The sequence below is a fragment of the Platichthys flesus genome, chromosome 14 (assembly GCF_949316205.1).
Source record: "Platichthys flesus chromosome 14, fPlaFle2.1, whole genome shotgun sequence".
Lineage (NCBI taxonomy): Eukaryota > Metazoa > Chordata > Actinopteri > Pleuronectiformes > Pleuronectidae > Platichthys > Platichthys flesus.
The window spans coordinates 23,193,504-23,221,292 of NC_084958.1; the positions used below are offsets into that span (position 1 = coordinate 23,193,504).

Here is a 27,789-nt window from a genome sequence, read left to right on the forward strand (position 1 = left end):
TTGCGTGTTTGTGTGCGTGCGTGTTTGTGTGTTTGTGTCTAACCTGCAAAGGCACCAGAGGACGAAGCCCAGGCCGCAGTAGGGGTCCAGACAGATGGCGACCTCTCTGGACGGGTAAAGTTCACACTGCAGCTTGATGGAGCGGCAGAAGGCACTGGTGGCTGTGTGAGACATCTGCACATGCACACAAACACAAGCACACACGTACACAAAAGGTGTTGACTCATGACCTCTCATTGTTGTCTTTCGAGCAGAAGTGGCAAACAGAAATATTTTTGACCGTCCTGCAGCTGAACGCCTCCGACAGGCTCGTTGTATATTACACACGCGTGTTTAACGACGACACATTGGATCAGTGTTAGGAGGCGTGTGTGTGTGTTTGTGTGTTCACCTTGACTCCAGCGAGCATGCCAGTGGTGGAGACGCTGAAGTCCATGTAGGCCAGGGTGTCGGGGTTGGAGGGTTTATACAGCAGAGGAGGTTTCTTCTTTGGCAAATCGTCTGAAGAGAAAATCACCATCAACACAACTCAGCCATGACAGTAGCACAGTGTGAGTTCATATCTTCAGTGTAGCAATAAAAACTATAGAATCAGATTTAGTTTTAGTTTAGTTGATGCTCTGCTTCTCTTCTGTCCCGGGAGGAGATCCTACATGGTTACAGCTTTTTCACAGTTGATTGATTGATTGATTGATTGATTGATTGATAATTTCTACCTCCACCTAGAAGCTTGTGTTTTCCCCTAAATGTGTTTGTTGCTATATTTTACATCCATATTTGTCTCTCTGATCACAGAAGCAGTTTCAGGGTGTGTACCTGTGTCCAGGACCGGCGGCCACGTCCGGACGTCCACGGCGGCCGAGGCTTCCTTCGACCGCAGCAGCTTGGAGATGAGCTGTGTGGTCATCATACACACCGACCGGCTCACCTGCAGCGCACACAACCCACAACCACACAACATCATGCCATGTGATCTCCAAACCTACTACATCACTTCCTGTGAGAGTTACAGCTGAGAAACAGAAGCCGTGAGCTCAGGGCCTCTGGTGTTTAGAGCGACTGATCAGGTTCTTAAACCAAATGTCCCTTGATATCCATATATACCTGTATATCCTGTATACACATATAAATATATATAACTGCAACAGTTCTCCTGAGAGCTCACGATAGCTGCAGTAACGAGGAGGATGATATCAGAGTTGACCCTTCCCCCCTGAGGAGTGTTCTGTGGACTCGAACACAAACTGGTGACCTTCACAGGCTTTAGGTCACCAGCTTCACCCTCTTATGAGTTTTAATCTATCTCACACATCATGAATAGATCAGGTGAAGGCAGGACAGTGAGTCTACCTCCACGATCATCTTGACGGTGGGCAGCGTGGTGGAGATGTTCTGCAGGTGAGGCGGTCGCACCGTGATCGGCACGCAGCCGGCGTACAGGCAGCCGTAGAACGCCGCGATGAGGTCGATGCCTGGAGGCGGAGGAGGAGGGAGAGTTAGGACAGGAAGTTAAAGTCTGAGGAAGGGGAATCGAGTCCCAGGTTCAAACGTTTAATGTGATGAAGAGCGAGAGGACGACAACAAAGCAGATCTGAGAGAGGGGGGGGGGGGGGACTGGTTACCTGGGGGGTAGACCAGTGCAACGTGGTCTCCGTCCTGCAGGTGGCCCCGTTCAGACAGCATGGCCGCGATCTTCTCTGCTCGCTTGTGCAGCTGGACGCAAGTCAGAGAGCTGGCTATCGTACCCTGGATGGACACACACACACACACACACACAGACACACACACACACACACACATGATTGACACATTCAATCATCAGTGTGTAGCAGCAGATGTCAAGTCCTATTTTCTGTGGCAGCGTCTTGGCACCGAACAGCTGTGAACAAACCGGCGAATCAAATTGCGATTATGCAAACTATCTGTCACACGGAGCCAGTTCACACACAGACACACAACCATCGATCCCATCTCAATAAACACACAAACAAACAACTTCATTGTTCTCTTAACTTGTCATTGCACGCTGATAAAAAAAACAACAGACACACTAATATTAAAGCAAATGTTGGATCTCGTTCTATTTTCTGTTCCTAGCTGAAATATTTGGATCTTTACTTTATCTCAAGTTAAAAACAATCCACAGAGCAACTGTTGACATTCTGACATTGAATTCACTTTTATCACAAGTGCATGTTTTCATATTCACATATAATAAGTGATAAATGCACCTCCAGATCTATTAGGATATTGTTTTTAGCTCTGGTTGCATTTAATGTGAGGAATTCCTTTTGAACAGTGATTCTCAAACTGAGGGTCACAGATCATTCCTGGGAGTCGCTTATTTTATGTTAAATAATTAACAATAAAAGCCTGTGGTGCAAAAAACGCAGAAACATGAGTGTGAAACCACACAATGGTGCAGGTCTTACTCTGGAGTTGAGCAGCGTGTACAGGACGTGGTCCGGCGTGGTCTGGGCTCTCCACTGCAGCACCTCAGACAGGAAGAGGAACTGGAAGACAAGCAGGGATACAGGACCAGTGAGACTGGGTGATGCACACACACACAAACACTCACACACACACTCACACACACACACACACACACACACATATACACACAATCCTGAGCATATGTAGAAGGCAACAGAGCAGCTAAGAATCACTTAAAAATCATCATCACCTTGTTTACATTTATTTATCGACAATCATCACTCTCTGACTCCCTTGTCCTGGTGGGCGGAGCTAATCAGGGCAGACGTGAAGCTTTGTCAAAGGCACTGGCCTCCAACATTCAAATGTTTTTCGTTATTATTTCATACTCACTGCCACAAATTCTGATTTGAGAGAACGGATCAAGCGAGAGAGAAGAGTTGGTTTCTGGCCTCATGAATTTCTCACTATTTGCTGCCGAGCGGTGAATTGCAGGGAGAGAGATTCATGCTTCTTATGTTTAGTTCCGCCAGAGAAAATCGGTTTTATAGTGTGTGAGTCTGTCTGTGTGTGCCTGTTTGTGTGTGTGTGTGTGTGTGTGTGTGTGTGTGTGTGTGTGTGTGTGTGTGTGTGTGTGTGTGTGTGTGTGTGTGTGTGTGTGTGGACTCAACATCCAGAGCAGATGAACCTCAGCTCGGTGCCGTCACGGCCCTGAGGACTCGGGGGCATCTGATGTGTGTTGCCATGAGACTGGAGCAACTTGATATAACATCTACTGCTGCTCTGATTTGTGGATATTAAAGAATATAAAGTGCACGATGACTCTGTATTGTATTTCTCAAGTCTTCCCATTTTTCAAGCCAAATAGAAAATCAGATGTGGGAGATTACAGTACAAAAAAAGAACACAAACATGTCTTAATCAAAGGTAAAAGATGAATTATTAAGTTAAAGTATGACCGGAGTAATAGAAATCTACGTTTCTCAGTGATTCTTTAAGAGCTGGAGTCTGTTGTGCTGAAAACATCACTCAGCTCTTCACCATGCAAAGGTTCCGGTTCCAGCCTTAAAGCCGCCGGCTGAGGAAACAGCTTCATGCTCGAGTCTCTGGGGTGAAAAGATGTAAAGATGGATTTTCTCCCCCTCGATGAAAAACATCACTCGGAGCTTTCATGAAACTTTTCATCGCAGCAAATCAAAGTCTGCTTCCTTTACACTCTCCTGCCTCATACATGAACATGGAGAGTTTGGGGAGAACTGTTCTCAGAACTGTTCTCAGAGCTGTTCTCAGAGCTGTTCTCAGAGCTGTTCTCAGAGCTGTTCTCAGAGCTGTTCTCCTGAACGCCTCACGGCTCCATGACTGCACATGTACGAGCTGAATCACAGAGTTCGGTTCATATTGACGATCATAGAAATATACAAAGAGACTTTTGCAAGAAATAACCTGAAACACTGTAATAATGCTGAGACTCTGTGTTTATATGACTCACAAATCTCAAGATCTATTCCCTCCTTCAGCTTCAGTCTCGTCCTGTGTGTTGAGAGATGCGTTCGATATTAATACAATTTGAACAAACTACCGACCAGAGCTCTGCAGCAGCTCCACTTCAGGTTCCAACTGAGCCTCGGAGATTTGTGCAGATTCAACACATCTGGAGCCAGAACTCATTTCAGATCCTCCACAACCGATCATCCAGATGTTACTGGTAGATTTCAACCAATTGGTGTTTTGTGTGTTTTGTGTAACAGACGCTGAGTTAAACTGAAGCCTGAGATAAAACAAAGTGGAACCTGCCGTCTGGTGAAAGCCATGTTATCTCTGTGAGAGAGGACCACCACAAAGAGCCTCTGTTTGCACTTAGAGAGAGAGTGGGTGTGTGTGTTTGTGTGTGTGTGTGTGTGTTTGCTCTTGTTGAACTCCAGTGTGTAGATAGAAATCTGATCTCGTCACTTGAATCGTACCTATCAGTGAGGTTGTGTTGAATTCTCTTGCTCACACACTGAAGTCTGCTGCTCCGCTGTCGGTCGTCTCAGTATCTTTCGTGTACGATCATTTCTCCAAGGCCCAAAGGAAAGTATTTTAAGAAGTTTAATTTTCTCCCCTTAAGGTAATTTAGCAACAGAAATCCCAGGGTCACGTTTTATTAAAAAAAGCTTGATTATCTGAGTGGAAATGAGTCCCTGTCATTCAAGGATGTTTTCACACCTGAACGTGTGAACCAAGCTTCACAACGTCTGATCCAAATACAGAAAAGCACGGAGGCTTCTGTTCGTCCTCTGCGTTCATTTCCTCCAAAACTGGGCACGTCTTCTGAAAGCTTACGGATACTGATGAAAGGGACAAAATGGAGCAGTACCACCTGGAACTGTAGGGGGCAGTGCAGCCACTAGTTCAAGCAAGATGACCATTTGGACACAAGGAAGAAATTTCAACAATAGCGAAGATTGAGACTTTAACAAAAACTAGGACTGCTCTTTCGGCAGAGGAACGTTATCACAACCTACATGTTTGTAGTGCGTTGTCTCGGCTCTGCTCTGCCCTCTAGTGGATTCATTGCTATTATCAAAGTTTAAATGGTTTAAAACGAACGTGTTTCTTTTCGTAAAGTCAAGGCAGAGTAAATAAGGTGAAGTGATTCGGGGTAAATCACATTTTACACCGATAAACACACAACAAAACCAACTCATTCACACAGAGGGCTCGGTTTTCCAAAGGATGGACGTGTAGGGAGGTGGGGGTGTTTGATGGATGGATGAGCAGACGGATGAAGGAATGATCTCGTGCTGATGGCTCGGAGAAGGAGCTTCAGTTCTTCTCCTGAACCTGATCCACTGCAGCAGACGCAGAAGCAGCTGCAGCGGTTTCCTACCGAGTTTACATTCTGAACGAGGGTCGACCTTCTGACCTTGACCTTGACCTTGAGAGAGAGCACAGCATCACAGCTTTTCTGTTTGAAGTGAAACTGTCTGTGAACTTCCTCTCGTTTTCAAATATCACTCTCCTCAAACTGTCCATCGCTGCAGCTCCTCTCTTCAGCCTCTGTCTCAAACACTTGCTTCAAGCTCCTGTCTCTTTAAGAGCCCCGCTGCTCTGATTGGCCAGCTGGATCACTCGTTGTGATTGGTCAACCTCCTGCTCCTGTCCCCACCAGCTGTTTTAAACTCTGCAGAACTTTTACATTCACAAAAAAATCCACAGAACTCGAGAGAAGAGAGAAACGTCTCCTTCAGAGCAACATGTAGCTGCCATGTGAGTGTCGATGAAGATGATATGATGATGAAGATGATGGTGGTGGTGAAAACCAGGACACCCCCGCTCACACACACCTTCCTTGCCTGGTCATTGTCTTCGATCTGACCCAGATCTCTGCCGCTGGCCTGAGCGATTCTCTTCCCCGACACCAGGTTCCCGACCATCACAGACGCAGGGCCGATCTCTGAGGAAGAGGAGGAAGAGGAGGAGGAAGAGGAGGGAGAGGAGGAAGAGGAGGAAGAGGAGGAAGAGGAGGAAGAGGAGGAAGAGGAGGAAGAGGAGGGTGAGACAGGAAGAGAAATAAGTGATTGAGACTGAGCTGCTTGAGATGAGCTTTTCTGTGAGGGATGAAAAGGTAAAACCAGTTTCACATCGTGCACAGCTTCTGTAAATGTTCCAGATTTGCTAAACCACTATTTTTAAATAATACTTAAAGATAAAACTTCACTTTGTTTATCTTTAGTTTTCAGCATGTTTTAACCCGACTGCTATAACTCTGATAACCGTGATCATTTATAATCGTATAACATAATCGTTATACAACTTTTTCCACCCGTTTAAGATCCGTAAATGATTTCACACAAAGTCAGTGAATTTTAAAAGAGTTTGCTTGTTTCCACCGAGATTCGTGGAAATCTGTTCTGAAGCTTAACGTTATCCTGCCGACAAACAAACGACTAAACTAATCAAAACCTTGGCGGTCGTCCCACACACCATCTCACACACTCTCACACACCCTCACACACCCTCACACACTCTCACACTCTCTCACACTCTCTCACACTCTCTCACACTCTCTCACACACTCCCACACACCATCACACTCTCTCACACACTCTCACACACTCTCACACACTCTCTCACACTCTCTCACACTCTCACACACTCTCACACACTCTCACACACTCTCTCACACTCTCTCACACTCTCTCACACTCTCTCACACACTCTCACACACTCTCACACACTCTCACACACTCTCTCACACTCTCTCACACTCTCACACTCTCTCTCACACTCTCTCTCACACTCTCTCACACACTCTCTCACACACTCTCTCACACACTCTCACACTCTCTCACACTCTCTCTCACACTCTCTCTCACACTCTCTCACACACTCTCTCACACACTCTCACACTCTCTCACACACTCTCACACACTCTCACACACACTCTCACACACTCTCACACACTCTCACACTCTCTCTCACACTCTCTCACACTCTCACACACTCTCACACACTCTCACACACTCTCACACACACTCTCTCACACTCTCTCACACTCTCTCACACTCTCTCTCACACTCTCTCTCACACTCTCTCACACACTCTCTCACACACTCTCACACTCTCTCACACTCTCTCACACTCTCTCACACTCTCACACACTCTCTCACACACTCTCACACTCTCTCACACTCTCTCACACTCTCTCACACTCTCTCACACTCTCTCACACACTCTCACACACACTCTCTCACACACTCTCTCACACACTCTCACACACTCTCACACACTCTCACACACTCTCTCACACTCTCTCACACTCTCTCACACTCTCTCTCACACTCTCTCTCACACTCTCTCACACACTCTCTCACACACTCTCACACTCTCTCACACTCTCTCACACTCTCTCACACTCTCTCACACTCTCTCACACTCTCTCACACACTCTCTCACACTCTCTCACACACCCTCACACACCCTCACACACTCTCACACACCCTCACACTCTCTCACACACTCTCACACACTCTCACACTCTCTCACACTCTCTCACACTCTCTCACACTCTCTCACACACTCTCACACACACTCTCACACACACTCTCACACACACTCTCACACACACTCTCACACACTCTCACACACACCCTCACACACCCTCACACACTCTCACACACCCTCACACACTCTCACACACTCTCACACTCTCTCACACTCTCTCACACTCTCTCACACTCTCTCACACTCTCTCACACTCTCTCACACTCTCACACACACTCTCACACACTCTCACACACTCTCTCACACTCTCACACACTCTCACACTCTCACACACTCTCTCACATCCAGACTCTACCTGGCTGCTTCTGCCGCGGTTTGGGCAGGTTGGTGACGCAGGTGTGCGGACACATGAGCACGTTGCACGGGTGCAGCGCCCCCTCCAGGAAGAGCTGCTTGGTCTCCGACAGGTGGATGCCACCCAGGGGAGTCTTGGGCAGAGTGTTGGAGGGCACCAGAGCCAGGCAGTACACCCCCACCTGGTGGATGCCGTCTATCGCCTGGGGAGTTACAGTTAGAAGCAGTTGAGGTTGTGAGGCTGGAAGGTTCCACAGTTTAACACGTGAACGTATAAAATCCTTCATCACGGCTGTAAAGATGCAGACGGCTTTTATAGTTTCACCACAGTCTCCACCCGGCTCAGAGAGATCTGGAGTTTAGACTGAGGTGGAATCTGCAAAGCGTGCAGCACAGTGTTGTGTGTGTGTGTATCTGTTTGTTTGTGTGTTTGTGTGTGTAAGTATTTCACAATGACAACCTTGTTAAAACAGATTAAAGGATTCAGTCGACACGATGGGAGCCAGTCTCTGTGTTTTTAATGGTTTACCTGCAGAACTCGGCTCATCCACTGGAAGCTGTCCTCCTCGGTGGAGTCCGGCCGCTGCTCGGCCACGACCACGATCCGCTCGTCATGGAGCACCGTGATGGAGAACACTGCTATGCTGCAAAACACACACACACACACAGAGACACACACAGACACACACACATAGTTAGAATCAGCTCGGGGCTCCTGGCAATCACCGTCTTTGTCAAATGACACAAAATCTAAATTCTAAACGTGAATAAAAGCAGAAATGAATCAGACTCCAGTAAAGAGAAGCACTCACCGGCCCCGGTAGACGAACTTCATGGGCTCCACGGCGAGCGCAGTGGCCACGATGTCGTCCGCGTTGTGCCGCCGCCCCGCGACCACCATCAGTCCGTCCATCTTCCCTGCAGCAAAGATCAGACCTCCAGGGCCGATGAAACCCAGCAGGCCGGTCCTGGTGAAGGGAAACTCACTGACCGGGGCCCCGTTGCTGGACATGGGGAAAACCTGGGAGGAAGCACAGTCCGGGTTCACGTCTGAGGCTTGAATCAAAGACAGGAAGGTGAGACAAGCAGAGAAAGATTCTCTCACCTCGAAGGTGTTCTTGGTCATGCCAGCCAGGCCGTAGTAGGAGGTTCCTGTGGCGACAGTACAAACACACAACTCTCCGATCTCGTCGGTTTTGCAGAGCTGAGGAACTCCCTCCAGCTTCACGACGCACATCATGGCTACGGAGAGAAAAGATTCTTTACTCTAACACCTCGTCTAGGAAACATGAGAGGAGCTGTCAGACTCAGAGGAAGCAGTGAAGAAAGAAGGTGAGAAGGAAGTGAAGAAGAAGACAGAATGAAGCTGGAGGTGGAGGTGGAGGTGGAGCTCACCCCCGGGCATCACGGAGCCGACGTCCTGCAGCGTGAGAACCGACAGCTTCTCCTCCGAGTCCACCCGGATCACACCGTGACTCAGACCCTGCATGGACAACACGCCACGGCCTGGGGGGGTGCTGCCCTCCTCCAGCGGCCTGCAGGGGGCGGCGAGGAGACAATTACCATTAACAACTATTGTGGTACTTAAGAGTTTGTCTTCTTCAAAACAAAATGAGCTTTTTAGGACATTGAAACAGATGGTGGCTGTGAAGTGACAACAGGTTTCAACATGTGACAACATTTCAGGGAGAACGTTGTTAAACTTCGACTGAAATGTGTGAGTCAAGCCAGTTAATTACTGCACAACACACTCACACACTCGCCCTCACACACACACACACACACACACAAAGCTTTTACAGTGTTGTAATTAACATCCTGAAGCCGAACCTCCAGCCCCCATGTGAGAGACAGCTGACGATGAAAGAGGATTAAAGGTTGTGAGACTTTCAAAAGCCACAAATCTGTAAAGTCGGGACTTTAAAGTAATAAGTTATAATTAGACTGGGACGTAGTGGAAGGAGGAAACAGGGTTGTGTTCATACGTCATATGTAAACACGTGCACTGGAACTGATGAGGAGATCTGTACCTCCTTATAGCCACAGTGAGCGCCTCGGGGGAGCTGGCACAGGGACAGATGACCTCCGGCTTCAAGCCCTTCGTCTGGAAGACGTTGAGGAAGGCGTCACAGGAGGAGATCGACCCTGAGAGAGAGAGAGAGAGAGAGAGAGAGAGAGAGAGAGAGAGAGAGAGAGAGAGAGAGAGAGAGAGAGAGAGAGAGTTAGACTCAGAACTACTTGGTTTTGTGAGGACATTTTTATTTGACTAATCTGGTAAATCATAATGTTTTTAAGAGTGAGGACAACTTTAGAAACTGCATCTACATGTTTAGAGAGCGGGCTCTTACAGGGATTCGAACCGTCAGCCACCACCAGCATGCGCAGGGAGCTCAGGTTGACGTCTCGCTGGTCCCGATGGGCGACCAGAGCCCAGTGCATGTCCCGCGACTTCACACACGCCACTTTGGCTACACAACAAAAAACACGAGTTAAATCACAGATATACATAACAGTGACTATAATAATAAAAAAAGGAAATGAATGAACTTAATGAGAAATGACAGGAAACAAAGATGGATGGACGCAAATGATTTGTGGACGTTAACTCGATTTCGATGACTCATGAGTCGAGTGGACGAGGTGTCTCAGACGGATCCGTTACCTTTGTACTGGCAGACCTTCTGGATCCAGGACAGAGGGTTGACCTTCATCAGGGCGTAGGGAATACTGATGACGTGCATCATGTTCATCACACTCTGGGGGGGGGGGGGGGGGGAGAGAAGGAAATTGAAAAGGAGAAATTATAGAAAAAAGTTGTATTTGCAAACGCTTAATGATTTAATCAACGGATCCTTGTACACGGCCTATAATGTACAAAAATCTATATGTAATATACAATATAAATAATAACAATAAAGCTATATACATATAAACAAACTGGTACACCTACGTACACAAAGTAAAATATTTTTTATTTTGTTATTTACAGTAAACAGAGAGGAAGATAAACTAAAGAACTAAAGTGAAGTGACCCTCGTCTTACCGTGAGGACGGCGTGCCACAGTCCCACGTCCTTCTTGAAGTCCAATACATTCACTATGGTCTCAGCTGGAGGACGGGACAGACAACACATGTAGAACCACAGTGTGATAGTGTGATTGTGTGTCAGTGTGTGTGTGTGTGCGTTTACCTTCTGTGTAGGAGCAGGACTGTGTGAGGGCCTGGCAGTGAGTGAGCATCGCTATCCTCATCACCGTCACACCCAGGACGCTGCCGTCCTTACACGTCTTGTACTGGACAGACAGAGGGACTCTTACTGGGATTACTGGGACGGACAGACAGTCACAGAGCAATGCAGCAAACACACAAAACATATCTACACTTGAACTGCACCAGAAATATTAACTCACAAATATTAACAAGTATATACGTAAGTAAACTTTATATATGGATATTATGGGATGCTGTTAAAGTCAGGAGGAGATATTATCTTTCAAAAAACAAAAGTCTTGGACGATCGTTTTTCAATCATCTCTCAGTTTCATCATCTTTTGCCTCTCGGCCTCTTTTGAAGCCGCGGTGCATCATGGGAATGTTTCACTTTGCTGCCGGTGCGATTACTGCCGAGCCAATCAAGGGACGTCAGTTAGATTCCAACCAATCAGACGGGAGGATAGTATTGAGCAGGAAGAGTGATACGTCCGCTCGGCCGCGGTGCGAGTCTGATCCAAAAAGACGTGGAGCACCATAGATTTCCATTCACGGGAAAGTGCACGAGTGGCAATGCTTGGGGTGCCCCAGTGTAGGGTGGTTTCAGTGTGTGTGTGTGTGTGTGTGTGTGTGTGTGTGTGTGTTACCTCGATGTAGGCAGTGTCCTGGTTTGCGTCCTTGATGTGTGGGAACCAGTCTCGCGGTGGTTTGGAGACGTGTTTGGACTCACCGACGAACCACAGCACCTTAGGCCAGCCTGCACACACACACACACACAGACACACACACACACACACATCAAGGATTGTCCTCTTTAGACTGGAACCAGGTTTTGGATCTGTACTGGGACTGATCCTGTGTGAGGTTGTTTGTTTCCTTTGTTCTGAACCGAGTAAGAAATCACAACTAACCCTGATTTACAAATTCCAGTAAGGCACATATTCCACTTCCACTGTTATAAAGAGATTGATATGAGTGCGAGGACGCTGCGCTCCTGAGAGTGTGTGTGTGTGTGTGTGTGTGTGTGTGTGTATGTGGGGGGGGGGGGGTGGATGTCTGGAGTGAAGCTGCTGTTCCCGCCCGGCAGAGACGGAACAAAAAAAATCCACCATGTGAACAAGTTTAAAGCCGGCTGATCGATAAGAGGAGCACTCCACCTTAATGACACACACACAGACACACACAGACACACACAGACACACACTCTAAATCCGTGCTGAGTGAGGAGCAGAAAATCTAGCGGCATCATGTTGCTATTTATACGTCCATTACTGAAAAGCAAACAGTCTTTTTATTAATCACAAGGCGATTCTCTCTCTCTCTCTATTCAGTGCTAATGTCTCTCAATTCTCGGTGTATAATGCGTCTCGTTCTCTCTCTCTCTGTCTCTCACTCTCTCAGTCTCTCTGTCTCTCTGTCTCTCTGTCTCTCAGTCTCTCTGTTCTCTCGTTCTCTCTCTCTCTGTCTCTCAGTCTCTCTGTTCTCTCGTTCTCTCTCTCTCTGTCTCTCTGTCTCTCTGTCTCTCTGTCTCTCAGTCTCTCAGTCTCTCTGTTCTCTCGTTCTCTCTCTCTGTCTCTCGGTCTCTCGGTCTCTCTCTCCCTCTCTCATCACTCAGCCAGCTGTCTGCTGCCATCAGTCTTTCCCTTCATCCTAATGAAAGGCAGATCAGAGCTGCAGTGAAACGAGAGTCACGTCGTTCCTCTGAACTCGTCTCTTTCTTTCTACTCAGAGGATTTCTGGGTTTTATTCTTTTCCTGAGAAGTTATAGGATCACGCATCATAAATCAAGTTTTATAATAAAAACATCAGAAAGCTGAGGATCTCTCCCTTTACATTGATCTGTGTAAATCTAGAAGTATTGTTTTTTCTATTAAAGTATATATCCTCTTATACACTCTATTAAATCTGAGGAGGAAGTTTTACATGAAATCCCATTAACTTCATTCTTGATATTCAGCACTTGTATGATGATCACAGTGTGTGTGTGTGTGTGTGTGTGTGTGTGTGTGTGTGTGTGTGTGTGTGTGTACACTCTCTACTGGTATGTGCACACCTTTGAACTGTGGGATCTCCCCAGTGGGACTCTTGGGTAACCCTTTGTGGCAGGCGTCGCTGGTCAGAGCCACCGTCACTCCACAGCTGCCCAGCAGAAATCCAATCTGCTGACTGCCGGCGTCCTGGAGAGAGACGCACAGATTCAGATCAAGAGCTGCTGCTGCTGCTCAGCTCCTCTGGCGTGAGAGGACGCTCTGGATGAAGGAAACTGTCCTGATTGGATAATAATCACACGTAACTGTCTCCTGTCTAACTGTCAACACAGATCTGTGGACAGAGCAGAAGAAGCAAACAAAGAGACCAGAGCCACAAATAATCTAAAGCTGCATGTTCAAAACCTCTTTACACACCGGGAGGGGTTTGAACTGATCGATTGGGGATCGAACCAACGTTATTTCTGATCAGTGGACGCCCCGCTCTACCTCGTCAACTGATCCTGGACACTCACCTTCCTGGTCAGTGGTACTTCTATCGGCACAGGGACGACCTCGGCCAGCAGGCAGCCGTAGAACGCCGTCATGAAGGCAGCGGGGTCGTTGTTCGGGAACACCAGCGCCACCTGCAGGCAGCGGAAGGCAGAACACCGGGGTTACTGCAGGAGCATGGTTTCCTTATGGATTAATGTTTGTGTCCCTCGTGTGTTAGAAAGATCGTGATGGTGAGAGAAGCAGGAATCTGTTTGGACGGCTCACTCAGGAAAGTGCAATATGGAACTGATTTGTAAGATAATGAGTTTTTCTCCTTCAGGGCATTTAATCAGCATTCTTCCCTCTTAGTGAATCCTCTTTAAATCATAATCTACCTCTTCTACACGTGACGTCTCGTCTGAAACTAGTTTTCTGCCGTATCAGCAGAATAACACGATTCCTCTGCTCCGCCATGTTGGATCCAGCTCGGCTGCAGAGTCTGGTTATGATAACAATGTTGAGCCCAAGCTTAAGTGCTCCTTAATGGCTTCCATATTCAGAACTGAACTGTGTGTGTTTGTGTGTGTGTGTGTGTGTGTGTGTGCGGCTGAAGCTGCAGTATAAGCTAAGTGCACCTGAGTGAGTGAGAGCAGTGTAATGATGCTTTAACAGGACTAATGTTGTCAGTGCCGGTCTCATTGGAGACGTTCAGGTTTCATCTGTAGAAGATACCAGCAGGAGAGGAGAAGGGGGGGGGGGGGGGGGGGCAGTTTGACAGTGTCACATGTGAATAACATACGAGGTCGGTGATAAATCCAGACTATCATGACACTTCATAGATTATGGGACGTTCTGAGCGATAAGAAAAATCTCATATTTCCTGCTTTTGGAACATTTCACACCCCCGAACATTAAGAAACACACTTTTCACAGATTAATAACTTCTGCATCATCGCTGTGTGTCATTAAAGTCCTTCAGTTTACGAAGACTCTCATTTCAGTAATCATCCTGCAGAGACACACGTCTTCATCAACACACACACACACACACACACACACACACACACACACACACACACACACACACACACACACACACACACACACACACACACACACACACACACACACACACACACACACACACACACACACACACACACACACACACACAGACACACAGACACACAGACACACAGACACACACTCTGGCCCTGCACCAGCCTTGACTCGAGTCTCTATTCGAGCAGGAAACTGGGCTCAAACTTTAGATGAAAGAGAGAGGGAGGCGAACAGAGACAGTAGGGGGGGGGGGGGCACATGTGGGACTCGACCTGGATAATGAAGGTTCCAGCCTGATGAGATGATCTTACTGACAACACGTACATGTTCTAGGTATTGAGTCACGGTTCCTGAGCCTTGACGTCAGGAATCTGCTTCCACATGTTGTTTTCCAGCCGGCGGCTCTGTGAAGTTTTAATACCGAGGGAAAGTCAGGAGGCGACAGAGGAGACGCTCTGATGTCTCTGAGTCTCCAGATGGTTCTGGGTCGAGCTGTGACGGCTCCTCCACACGGCCTCGTTCACCTCTAGCTGTGGTTTGCTTTCTTAATAATCAGATTTCTACGTCCACTTCAACACGAATAAGATGCAGAACTGAAGCTGGTATTTGAAATGAGCTGATGGGGCCGGAACTAGATTTGAAAGACGTCTCATTCTGCTAGCATGGTTAACTGGGAAGTTTGTGTGGTCCTCACCCGGTCGCCAGGCCTGACCAGTGGCTCCTGTTTGGTTCCCAGCTTGTGCAGCAGGTTGTAGGCCACCTTCACACTTCTGGACCACAGTTTACCTGCAAACACACACACACACACACAGAGTCGTCACACAGAGAAACACACTCACGCAACAACAAATCTGAGACGTCAGGGATGAAAAGTGCAGTCGAGAGGTCAAAGGTTAAATTGCAAATCTTTTAGAACTCTAGTGTAAAATGGAACAAAGGAAGAGGAAAGCACTGAGCTGAGCTGAGTCGTATATTTCCCCCCGTGAGGGAACTGGCTCCAATCACACAGACGTCAAACCCAACCCTGCAGTGTAATTGGATCCATGTACAGTGATACTTCACACACACACAGACACACACAGTCATATTCTCAACATCAGTATATAATTACACAGAGAAAGGGGGGGGGTTCTGCTATCTCCACAAATACTTGTGGTTATTGTTTGTGCTCGTGCAGCTTCAGGCAAAGTGAACAAACGTCCTGGTTCAGGTTATTACTATGAAGCATCTCTTCAGATTCACTTCCCTGCAGGGACGAGTCGCCTCTGTTGAGGAAGGACACAAACTCACTCCAGCAGAATCCGTCCTGTGCTTCTCTCCATGTTCCCGACTGGCAGATGCAGACGTTATGAACGAGCGACCAAGTGTGAACTCCTCGTTGTTTCTAACGGAGGATTTGGGATCCCATGAGGAAACCAGACGAGTCAGGAGAGAAAGTAAATTGCAAATAAAAGGCAGAGCAACGGTGATTCGGGGAAAATTAATGAATTCAACACCGGGGGATTGAATAACTGTAATTTGCACGTATGAGGAGGACATCGTGGATTGCTTAAAGGCACTTCAGCAGTAACAGTGAGCATCACAACCAGCAGCCGCCGCCCGACCTGGAAACAACCCTCCTCAGTTACAAGGCTCCTGCTGAGGCTTTAGGAAGCTTCCCTCCAGCTGAGCCGTGTCCAAATCTGAGATCTGCATCTCCAGATGTAAGCACAGATCTGGGGTCTGGCTTTTTTAGGATGACGTTACTCAATCAACCCATGAGAGATTCACCCAGCAGAAACCATCTGATCGTGGAGCTTGATTTAATAACAGATATTAGACCACTTTGAGAAACAGAGACACTCTCACAAAACGACTCTGAAGACAGAACAGATCAAACTGGACGCTCGGTGCTTCTCACAAACTCCAGTTGATGATCAGGAGGTTCTAGTTCCTCTAGATGTTCTAATGAGGATGTGAGGGTCGTTTAGAAGGTTCAACATTAGTTTGGTAAAGGTCGAGTGGCACATGACATCTGGTGCCTGGTCCTGGAAGGGTCATAATTAAACAATATGAAATAGTTTTTCTAGTTTGTAGGTCACAGAAAACACTCTGAAAAGAAGCAGATGTAGGAACACAGCGTCTGAGCATCTTTATCAAGAAACTTTAAATTAAAACTTTGCAGTTTTCAGAAGATCACAGTTCCCTGAGAAGCTCTGGGCTCGCTTGAAACTTTTTCATATATAGAAAAAGTTTTCTCTCCTTCCAACAACGTGGGGTTATCGGCAGTGCAGCGCAGTGAGGGTTGAGTTCAGGGACAGTGGGAGAGTTCGGTATCGGGAATTTTATCAGTTCCCTCGAGTAAAGATACGACTTGACAGAAAGAAAACACAACAAAACAAGTCTGTCCTTGTTGGCCGATGCCAGAGGAATGGGAGATAAAGGAAGATGGAGATTCAGAAACAGCACTGCACACACACACACACACACACGCACACGCACACACACACACAGTCTCACCGTGTTGATGTCTCTCTGGTGGAGGACTCCTGAGTGCAGGCTGAAGACATTTCACAGGCTGGTGAGCGCTCACATTGCCTCATCATCAGCATCACACACACACACACACACACACACAAACTACAGTGTATAACTATAGCGCATCATTCACTGAGCATCAGCTGCATCCTGCCTCGTGTCCAGGACCTGTACATCTCCAGGATTGTGGCCGGTGAGCCGAGGCCCTGCTTACCGTAGGTCAGCACGTAGAGCGGCTTGCCGTTGGTGTCCATGGTGGTGAGGCAGGGGGCCTTGGGGGAGATGGTGCCCCACCTCTGCAGGGCCGCCTCCAGGGACGGGGGCCAGTTGGTCACCACCCCCAGCTGCTCGCCCCTCATGACCACCATGGGGGCGCCCTCGGCCTTGGGCTGGTTGGGGTCCGGCTGCTGGACTGGAGGAGACCGGCAGAAAACAGGATTAGATTAGATTTTATAAAATCAGAATATATTTAATATTTGTTCATGATGTGAATGTTTCATGACTCTTTGTTCATATTGAAACTGTTTTATTCTTTCTGCCCTGATGTCGCCTGATCTTCAAGCTGCTCCTCGCTCCTCTTCATTTGAAATCACTATGAGCCGTCTCAATGAAGTTTATAGTTATAGCTTCACTCTGATGTATGAAAGGAATGCAGCTGTGGGAAGGAGTCATTTTTCCAAACTTACAAATACAATCTCATGATGAAAACACAGCGTCATTAGTTTCCTTTGATTTAACGACGTGAATTCATCACTGCTGTATCACAGAGGAAGGAAATGAGCTTTTAATTAAGCACAAAACACCAAGTTGCTTAACGACACACTGAATCCAGCGTTTGTTATTCACTAAATTATGAATTATCCTCTGGCTCTGCAGCTTTTGACACTGGGAACAAAAGGAAATATTCATCAGCTGGATTCAGCTTTGCCCCGACACACATCAGGAGAAAAAGGAGGTTTGGTCGACTGTGATTCTTTTTCTGTTCGCATGATAAAAACTTTGATACTTTCTGAAGATCTCACCACGAGAACAAAGATCTGGAAAAGGTGTCCGAGGTTAATGTGATGTCACAAGAGAGCTTGTGAAAAATGGATCAAGTGACAAAGTTGTTACCTTCCAGTAGCTCCTCGAAGTCGTCGACAAAGAACTCCCTGAGCGGCGGGCGCTTCGGCCTCTTCAGAGTGTTGACGAGCTGCTGGATCTTGGCCGAGACTCTGCTGCTGACTGGGACGCCTGCAGGAAGACACACACACACACACACACACACACACACACACACACACACTGTCAAGCAACACAACAAACCTCCGAGCAGAAATCCTAAATAAGCTTCACAGGCCTTTTATGAGTGAGTATTCTATTATATATATGTTTAATTCTAATCTCTTATGTTCTATGGCTCAGTCACCGTAACAAACCAACTCCAAACAGCAGATACTTCAAAATAAAAGATGTTTAAACTACGAGCTGCAACGAACTGAGTGAAATCTCATCTCGCACAAAGTGAATCTAAAGTTAAATCCTGAAACAAGATGAGAAAACAAAAAGGCACAGCTCCCACAGCTTGACAACAAGAAGCGTCTCAGTGCTGTGAAGGAGCGACTCTCCGCTTTCAAACCAACATAAGCTTCTTATCTGGCGTCTGATGAAATGAGCTCGTTGGACGTATGAAGATATGAATCAGCAGATTTCAATCCTCAGCCAAACTCAAACGAGGCCCTGAAATCGGCCTCCTCCCAGAACACCGAAACATCATGAGTGAATATAAACCATTCAGTAGCTTTGGTTGTTAAATCATCTTCTTATTGCTCTTACAGTCACTTCTTTCCAACTCCACTCACCGTCTCCCGTCTCCATCAGCTCGGCGTTGCCGTACTTGGGCGCCTGTCTCTGGACCGCGGTGCCACCGCCCGGGCCTCGCTCCACCTGGATCCCATCAGCGGCGGTGGCCGAGTTGTTGGTGTAGCCGGTGACGTCTGGAGGAGCAGAGTGGTTCTCTGGGAGGTGAGATAAGAGAGGGAAGGTTGGTCATCCACAATGAAACAGGGAAATGACAGATGTGTGGTTGTTCGTTTGATTTCAGTTCTTCCAGACTCATCAGGTCACTCTGACCTTTGACCTTTGACACCTTTGGTTCTAAATGTGTGGCCAGGTTGAGAGGACTTCCTCGAAAGTAGCTTGTTCACAGGACAAAAGACGAGTTCTGTGAGGTCACAGTGACCTTGACCTTCCAATTGGAATCACTTCATCTTTGAGTCCCAAATTTGAAATGATTCCCTAAAGGTATTTATGTCGTTGACCTCTGACCTTTCATCACAAACCTAATCCATGACTCCAACTGAAGGTTTGCACCAAACTTAAAGAAATAACCTCCAGGTTCAGATATTGAGTTCACAAGAATGAGAGGGACCAATCAGAAACAAGATGGCTCCGGCCCCTCGGTGTCACCTGCTTCTCTGTGAGAAACAACACACACTGGTTTTCAGGTCGTTTCACTTCCTGTTGTGTTTCAGCCTCTCTGCTGCGGCTGATTCTTCAAACGCTTCACATCTACGTCCTCACGAGGCTCGGCTGCTGTTCAGCGACATCGGGTATTTACCGTTCTGCTCGAGGGATTCTTTACTCTGAGTGGACGGAGCATGAAATGATGCAGGGAGGAGGAAGTGTCCATTGTCTATTCAAAACATGAAGACTTGCATGTTAACTTCTGGTGTCTGTGATGGAACCAGAACAAAGATGCATTTCACTCTGATCTCTTCGTCTTCCTCTTACTTAATATTTCATCATGGCCTTTTCTCTCTGAGTGATTATTCACAGCTCGACTTCTTTATAATATAAACAGACACATATGCACCACACAAGCTTTACACTACACACTGGGTAATTAATTTAACCTTCATTAAAAAACAAGACTTAAACTGGATTTGATCTTGTTTCATGGTGTCACTGGAAAAGCTCCTGTACCTAACGTCTAAGTCCTGTTTCTTCATTTCCTCTGTTTCCTTTCACCTGTTTATTCCCCTCGTCTCACCAGGGGTGAAGATAACTGTGACAATAGACCCGACAGAAATCATCAGATTTCATCGCCTGACAAACAAGACAGGAGAGATTTGCAGCATCAGGGAGAGAAACATAAAAGAGAGAGAGAAACAAGTGGAGTGAGAGGAAGTCGAGCAGCGAGCAGGAGACCAAACAGAATTCTTTATTCAGACACAGACGGAATATCAACACAGCAGAGCACAGAGCAGGCATGCTAATCACTGAAGCAACATCTGCACTGTGTGTCTGCAGTCCTGTGCTGCTCATCACTGTGTGTGTGTGTGTCTGTGAGTGTGTGTCTGTGAGTGTGTGTGTACGTGCATACGCCTGTGGTGACCTCATCAACATGTATTTATGAGGATGAGTGACAGGGAGGAAGAGCGGCCCTGGCTGAGGAGGAGGAGGAGGAGGAGGGCCACCTTGACTGCTGGAACACGGATCAGGCTGAGGGGGTTCACTCGGGGACAGGACGTCTCACTGTGGGTCGATGGCGGTTTAAAACTCACTGAGACCTTCAGTCACAGTGACTGTCGACTGAAACTCTTAGAAACATTGAGCATGAAAGTCCACGAGTCAAATAAGTTTTAGTGTATATAAAATCTATAAAGTCCACCCTTCAATCAGACTTTAACTACAAGCATTTAGAAAGTCTCCGTCCAGGAGCCTTTAGTCGCTTTAAGTACATTTAATATAGGAACTCTTCCAGATCCTTTCTTCAGGTGAACGCTCTTTGCTCCCTGCAGCCCGAGTCACTGTGTTCTCACAGAAATCTCACAGAAGAGGAAACCACTTCATAAATCAGACCGGACATTGATTCTATCCCAGCCCCGAGCTGACTGGTGGAGTCCTGAGGTGGAGCACCGAACAGAAATGGCCGGTGGGTTCCTGTTCTTCACATAACATCCAGAAGTCTGGATGATGATGAGAACTTTTCCTAACCAGACAGAAGTGTTGGTGAAATCCTTTGCTCCTGATTCCAGGCGGCAGATGATGGTTTACAGCCGTCACCGAGCAACAGAGCTGCGGTTCATACAAACGTTGAAGATATGTTTTCATAAACTCGATCATCGTTAGCTGTTCGCTGAGGACTCACACTTTAACACACATTCTTCTGGGGTTCTCGTCTCACTCGCTGCTGCCATCGCCTCTTCGACAACCAGCTCATCACAGAAGCGCAATGAATTATGGGATATGTATGAGATCCACCTGCCGATGTGACCCAACGTTTTTAAAAAGCAGCCTCAGAAAGATGCACCCCCCCCCGACTCGAGACACAGCTTTTAAGAAAACAAGAGACAGGCAAGGAAATTAAAATAATAAGAAGAGGAAGAAGGCAGCCGGACGCTTTCTGACTCAGATTAAAAACCATTTTGAAAGCAGATCGACTCCGGCCGAGCAAACAAGTGAAATTATGCTTCATAATGAGACAAATCAATAAACAACACGAGGAGAGGAACCTGGATTTCCCTCATCAACAATTCACAGCTTATTTTTCCTTTTGCTCGCACAGACACAGTTTTCATGCATCTTCCTCAACACAGCGAGGTGAGCACTGACATTATAATAATAATACTGGATGATAACCACGGACCATCCATCTGTTTTCATGAGCTTTAATAACCCGCTCGTAAAAACACGGGAGAAATCAGGGGTCGAAAAAACAAACTAAAATATCATGACGAATTCTTCTGCTCGACTAAAATGGAGAAGTTTGATTTAAAGAGAAATGTAACACAATCGTTTACGACATATAAATGACACATTTGATTTTAAACGCCACACAAGCTTTCTATCCACTCCTCAAGGAAGATCTGGCCAAGATACAATACAACAATAATCCCTTTAAATCTATCATTATTAACTATTATCATAGTTCATGTGTTTCCTTTGCTTGTTTAAGTCATTTTAAAAATAAGTGAATTTCACTTAATGGAGAAAGTGATGTTTAAAAAAGGAATTTAAAAAATGAGCAGCCCCAGCCGGACAGACAAACAGACCGAAGTTAAAAGAGGAAACAGAAGCAGTTTAAAACTTTACACACCGTGCACTGGGACGCGACCCTCCTCCCAACACCCCCAGTTCACAACCCACTGAAACTTCACAAGACTCTGGTTCTCTCACTCAAACCCCGTTTTACTGCAAACATCTCAACAACCGACTAACTGGAGCTGCAGCTGGAAAGAATCTCACAGACAGTTGATTTGTTTAAAGAACAAGTGACGAGGAAACAGCTGCTCTAACATGAGGATATCTGAACTAGATAAGGAGGTGATGAGTCAAAACATCTTATCAATGCACTCATGATTATCATTTACACCTTCATCACATAAATCACAGACTTATTCATTATTTTAATCCTTGTTACATTAAATAACGATAGACGACACATTTCCACTTCCTCAAGAGGACCCTTCACCATTCGACAGCACGCTGGTCAGCTCTGATTTCTGCTTTATTAGTAAATTTGACTTCTTGTAAAATGTAATTTTCCCACATGGTGTTGGGAAGCGTCACTTCAGTGTCGTCACCGTGCTTCACCGCTCGTTAGGATTTCATTTCCCCAGAGACAGAACCAACGCCACAGAAAACAGAACCTTCAGAACGCCTAACAATACGAGGACCAATCAGCAGCCAGCATCCATCACCTCCGAACCTCCGATCCCTGACTGTAAGACAGCAGCTGATCAAGACACGTTAAACCTCCTTTTTAACAAGAAAATAAAAAGTCATTTGATTGTAAGAAACAAGGATCGTCTAGCTTTGGCTCAGGATGACACGGCCTCTGCTCAGGAGCTGCTCTAGATCCAGATTTGACTTGTGGTCTCAACTGGGAGTCTGTCATTTGCTCTGTGGTTTTTCTAGACTTTGCAATAAGCAGAAATAAATCCTCACTGGGTTACTGTAAAAGTCTCAGGTTCTAGAAGTGGACTCGTGGTTGTTAAAGATGCAGCCCCACATCAGCTGTATTCTCTTGAGGTGTTCTGGATTTTGTCTCTAGATCTGAGCCGGGCAGGAGGACAACATGTCCCTGGACTTGGATTAGTGCTTCAGAGTTTCCTCAGTGTTTCTATGGAATCAGCAAATTCATGCATTTTATTTTTCTACTTGTTCCGAAAAGTCCCAGAAGAAGATAAAATGGAAACGAGCAGTGAAGAGAATTCTGTGGTTCTTGACACTTAACACAGACAATACAGAATCGGGTCCACCACGTCCTCTCTTACCGGTCTTGTGGTGGTGCCGATGGTGATGGTGCCGGTGGTGGTGGTGGTGGGCGGACATGTGGACATGCTGGGCCAGGACGTCAGCCAACCGGCCGCCGGCTGCTCCGCTCCCCCCGCTGCGTGTGGAGGAGGAGGAGGACGAGGCCGTGGACGAGGTGGTGGTGGTGGTGGACGAGGTGCCGTGCATGGCCCGGCTGATCCAGTGCTCCATGCTGATGCTCCCCTCCCGGCTGGACGACGTCCCTCCCCCCCCTCCTCCGTCCTCTTCTTCACCGTCTCCTCCGTCTCCTTCCTCGCCGTTGCCCTGACCTTCACCCTCCGAGCCGGAGGAGGTGTCTGAGCAGGAGACGAATGGAAGAAGAAAATAGGTTCGTAAAACTTCTTACAAAGGTCATCAGAGCAAAAATGAAAAATGTGAATTGAAAGACTGAATCAAACCACTGGACAATAATTAATCTTTGATTGATACTATCCCGATATTAATGCTTTTATAATATAATAATAATTAGAGTATAAGAGACAAACATAGAGACAGTCTTTATGTCACAGGCTATTTACTGTAGCCCGGAAATATTTTAGCTCCAATCTGTCGCCACGGGGGAGGGACGGAGTAAAGTTTGTTCATGATGTGTGTGTGTGTGTGTGTTTGTGTGTGTGTGCACATATTTTTCCCATGATTTCCATAATGCCCATGGCAACACGAGCCTGATGGTGTGGAACCGAGTCACTGCAGAAGAGCATCTGAAGAGGAAACACCTCCAGCCAACAAACACAAGTCCTGTTCTGGTTCAAGAGAAGACCGATGGGTAGAGGACCAACAACAGCCACAGACCTAAGGTTGTGGAAACAGCCCCCGCCCCCCCCCCCCCCGGTGTATTGCTGACATGCTGGTTTGGTAAATCTGTGTCTGGTTCCCAGCAGGACCCACCGAGGCTTCCAGTAACGACACACAAACATGATGAGCACAATAGAAAAGAAGCTGCCGGGCGACGTGGGACTCTCACACAAGGAAAACACACAGAGCATCAAAGAGGGGGAACGTGAGAACGAGAGAGAGAGAGAGAGAGAGAGAGAGAGCAGCTCGGACTGAAGATGAAATATGATTATTGATGAGTCGAGTTATCGAGAAACTGCAGCTGTGAAACCAGTCGAAGGCCAATCGCTGCTCGGCAACATGCGACTCTGCTGTCCTCAAGTGAACCCTGCCCGCAGAGAGACAGCCGTGTGTGTGTGTTTGTGTGTGTTTGTGTGTCTGTGTGTGTGTGAGTGAGAGTGTTTTTACCGCTCCCTCGGGATGTGTGCTTTCTAAATCTGCATGAGGGACTGTGTGCATTTGTGTGACTCATCGCTGCTTGTTGACCTTGTCCTGTGTGAAGTGGAGGGAAAAGATAAACTTAGAAGTCATGTGAATTTTCTGTGTGTGTGTTTGTGTTTGTGGGTGTCAAGGTATACACTTGTCTTCGATTTGGCAACAAAAACGTAAATCATTCAATTTTAAGGTAAATAAATATTTTAAAGTTAGGTTTAAGTTAAGGTTATAGTTAAGGTAAGGGTTAGATGAGTAGTAACAATGGTTAGAGTAAATCCAGTAAACCTCCGATGTAAGTCACACAGACACCACTGTGTGTGTATTGGCGAACTTTATTTCTCATTTAGAAAAATACATATTTAAAAATGCCAAGATTTGTATGAAGGGCGTATAATTGTAAAATCTATGTTTCTCTGATTGTGAATAAATCCCACGAAAACCAACTGTGTGCATCCAAACCCTGGTTCTGATGATTCCTCTGAGCCACAGAGCTCCTGTATCACCCACAACCTATTAAAGACATATCTGTGGGCCACACTGTTCTCCTTATCATCATAAACACACACACACACACAAACACACACACACACGTGAACAGTCCTGTTGCCCCAAATACTCACCAGAGCAACAAATGTGGATTAATCCTGCAGAATATTGTCCCAGACAAATGCTCTATTTCCTCCTGATGGACTGAACGTGTGCAGGTGCTGCTGTTTGAGATGTGAGTCTGGTCTAAAGATGTATTTCATGTGTGTGAAGTTCTACACTCACACTGATACGTCTTAAAATGCATCAGCTTTGCTAGGTGCACACCTGGTAAAGATGAAATGCTTCTGACATGTATAGTTTGGCCGTTGTGCGGTTCCTCTCTGTCCCGTGAGTCTGAATCCTCTTGTTCAGAGACCCTGAGGAGCTCGACCCTGAAGCCACAGAGATAATAACCTCATTAACACCTTCATTAAAACCATCACCAGCTCCATAAAGACATGGACGCCTGCCACCGCCACGGGCCCCCCGACAGATCCCCCTCGTGACGGGTCCAGAGAAGTGAGGGTCGGCCAAATATCCATCAGCGTGGTGGAGAGGGGGGGAAGCAGCTCAGGCTCAATCGACTTACACGACTCCCTCATCGCTCTGAACTTCAGAGGTACGATGACATCCATGTGGGGGGGGTCCTAAAGGTCGAGGCCACACGGGGTCAAATATATGAAAGGACATCTAAATTGGTTTCTGTTGATTCCTGGTCCCGGTTCCTCTGCAGAGTTTCTGTCCCTCAGTAAAACCTTCAGTCTCTGGAACAGGCTCTTTTACAGGACCAATAAATGTTATATCCCATAATGCCTCCTCTCACAATACAAGATTATTACATCACACTAATTGCAAAGGGCAGTAATTCATTTCCTGCAGACAGTTAAACTCTGGAGTTAGTTTCTGCTCTTTGTTTACGAGTGACTTCACAGCTTCACACTGCCTGTTTTTATTTAAGGTGGATTTTTTTATTTCACATCATTGCCTGATTATAAATTGACATTATAAAGAAAGAATCTAAAGGTGTGACTTTGTGCTGACGTTCTCTCTGCTGCCACCTACAGGTCAAACTTTCACCGTGTTCTCTGAGCATCGAACTCGATCACATGACCTGTTGTTCTTTGATGAAACACATTGATGCTGGTTTTAACATCCCAGTAATTATCATATTAATAAAGAACATCTACATGTATCGGTTGTACAGGGCTCATAACGCCACCTTGTGTTTAAAAACATCTACACACCTATCTCATCAAAGGGGACGCTAAAGCTGCGCTCACATCTACCGCTCACAGAAACACACACACACACAGACACACACACATACAGACACACACACATACAGACACACACGCCTGTGCTGGTGGTTCAAGCAGCTCAGGACGACTGTGGTCTGGCCCGTAACTAAACTCCAGAAGCCTTTATGCAAAAGTGTGTGTGCTGCTACTAGAGTCATCGCTCATAGCACAACAACGTAGATAACTTGGTTGAGCAAGTTGTTGTGTGTGTGTGTGTGCGTGTGTGTGTGTGTGTGTGTTGGTCTTCACCTGGTGGTGTGTAGGCGTCCATGGAGCTCTGGACCACCAGCGACCGCCGCTTCGACGGCATGGGCACCGCGATCTTCCTCTCCTTGTGTTTGGCCAGGGCCGCCTGCACTGCCTCCGTGTGCACATCTGGAGACAAACATACAGATGTGTTTAGTTCACGATGCAAAGCGACAACGATCACACCACCATCTCCCAGGGGGCACTGCAGCATCGTGACCTTTCAGAAGTCATGGAGTACTTCACGTTTTGTTCGTGCAGTTTTACTTGTGTACATCTAGTTCTGAAGCAGGATTTAGACATTGTGGTTCTTTCACTCATTAAGTATCGGAGTATTTATTTTTCTTGTCAGCTGAACACACAACTTATGGCCAAAGAGAGAAGTTGAGTTCCACCAGGCCCCCCCCCCCCCAGCAGGTCTCCGGCCAGGTTAAGTTCAGGGAGTGCCGGTGAAGACCTTGTGTAAATTAGCGTTTCTAAGAGAGAGATAAAGAGCTGCTTTATAACCCCAGGTTGGTTTGTTTGAAGAGCAGACGGCAAACACACGGTGAGAGACGGCAGGCTGACGATAACCAACCAGTGAGTCTCTGTCAGGAGGAACGTGGGCTGCAGGTGCACGTGTGTTTGGTTTCTCTTGGGAAACGGAGGTGATTTAAATCTCAAGTGCACGTTTATTGTCTGACGGTCGACCGAGTGTGACCGCAATGTGTGCGAGAGAGAGAGAGAGTGTGTGTGTTTGTGTGTGTGTGTGTGTGTGTCGTTTAAAAGGAGCCTGCAAAACGTTTCTTTTTCCACTTAGTGGTTTAAAAGGTTTTTTTTTCAGTATTTATTTCTGGATTGGATCAAACTCTTCCTGCGGGGGTGTGGTCACAGAGCGAAGCAGGTTTCTCTCCAGCTGATGCAATGATTCAAACATTCAAACTCCAGCTTGTTTCTTCTCTTATCGGATCTTCACTTCTAACCCCGAATGTCACCAGAACAAATTCCCCCAGATTACATTTGACTGAGACGCCACTGAAGAGAATCCACTCAGGCTGAAATCCTCAGTTAATCCGATATTAATCTTGAGTCCACACCGCGTGGAACCAGGACAAACAATGGAGGACAGATTTCCCTAAAGCTGG

At 46.7% G+C, this 27,789-nt stretch overlaps 1 protein-coding gene across 4 annotated transcripts in view; it reads right to left on the reverse strand.

Moving 5' to 3' along the window:
• LOC133968640 (disco-interacting protein 2 homolog C) overlaps window positions 1–27,789 on the reverse strand; it is an 85,438-nt gene that overhangs the window by 8,525 nt on the left and 49,124 nt on the right. For 2 of the 4 annotated variants that reach the window (XM_062404796.1, XM_062404794.1), the window contains exons 4-29: window positions 26,669–26,794; window positions 23,285–23,620; window positions 18,866–19,021; window positions 18,138–18,257; window positions 17,239–17,436; window positions 15,202–15,293; window positions 13,487–13,597; window positions 13,037–13,160; window positions 11,631–11,740; window positions 10,964–11,066; window positions 10,817–10,881; window positions 10,436–10,529; window positions 10,122–10,241; window positions 9,804–9,918; window positions 9,169–9,308; window positions 8,879–9,015; window positions 8,586–8,794; window positions 8,303–8,417; window positions 7,775–7,976; window positions 5,769–5,869; window positions 2,433–2,513; window positions 1,623–1,746; window positions 1,351–1,472; window positions 817–928; window positions 392–501; window positions 44–174 (exon numbers count right to left, since the gene is read on the reverse strand). In XM_062404796.1, the coding sequence (XP_062260780.1) occupies window positions 44–174; window positions 392–501; window positions 817–928; window positions 1,351–1,472; window positions 1,623–1,746; window positions 2,433–2,513; window positions 5,769–5,869; window positions 7,775–7,976; window positions 8,303–8,417; window positions 8,586–8,794; window positions 8,879–9,015; window positions 9,169–9,308; window positions 9,804–9,918; window positions 10,122–10,241; window positions 10,436–10,529; window positions 10,817–10,881; window positions 10,964–11,066; window positions 11,631–11,740; window positions 13,037–13,160; window positions 13,487–13,597; window positions 15,202–15,293; window positions 17,239–17,436; window positions 18,138–18,257; window positions 18,866–19,021; window positions 23,285–23,620; window positions 26,669–26,794 (3,454 nt within the window). Of the gene's footprint in view, window positions 1–43; window positions 175–391; window positions 502–816; window positions 929–1,350; window positions 1,473–1,622; window positions 1,747–2,432; window positions 2,514–5,759; window positions 5,870–7,774; window positions 7,977–8,302; window positions 8,418–8,585; window positions 8,795–8,878; window positions 9,016–9,168; window positions 9,309–9,803; window positions 9,919–10,121; window positions 10,242–10,435; window positions 10,530–10,816; window positions 10,882–10,963; window positions 11,067–11,630; window positions 11,741–13,036; window positions 13,161–13,486; window positions 13,598–15,201; window positions 15,294–17,238; window positions 17,437–18,137; window positions 18,258–18,865; window positions 19,022–23,284; window positions 23,621–26,668; window positions 26,795–27,789 lie in introns of all 4 variants that reach the window. The other 2 variants (XM_062404795.1, XM_062404793.1) reach the window with 1 other exon arrangement.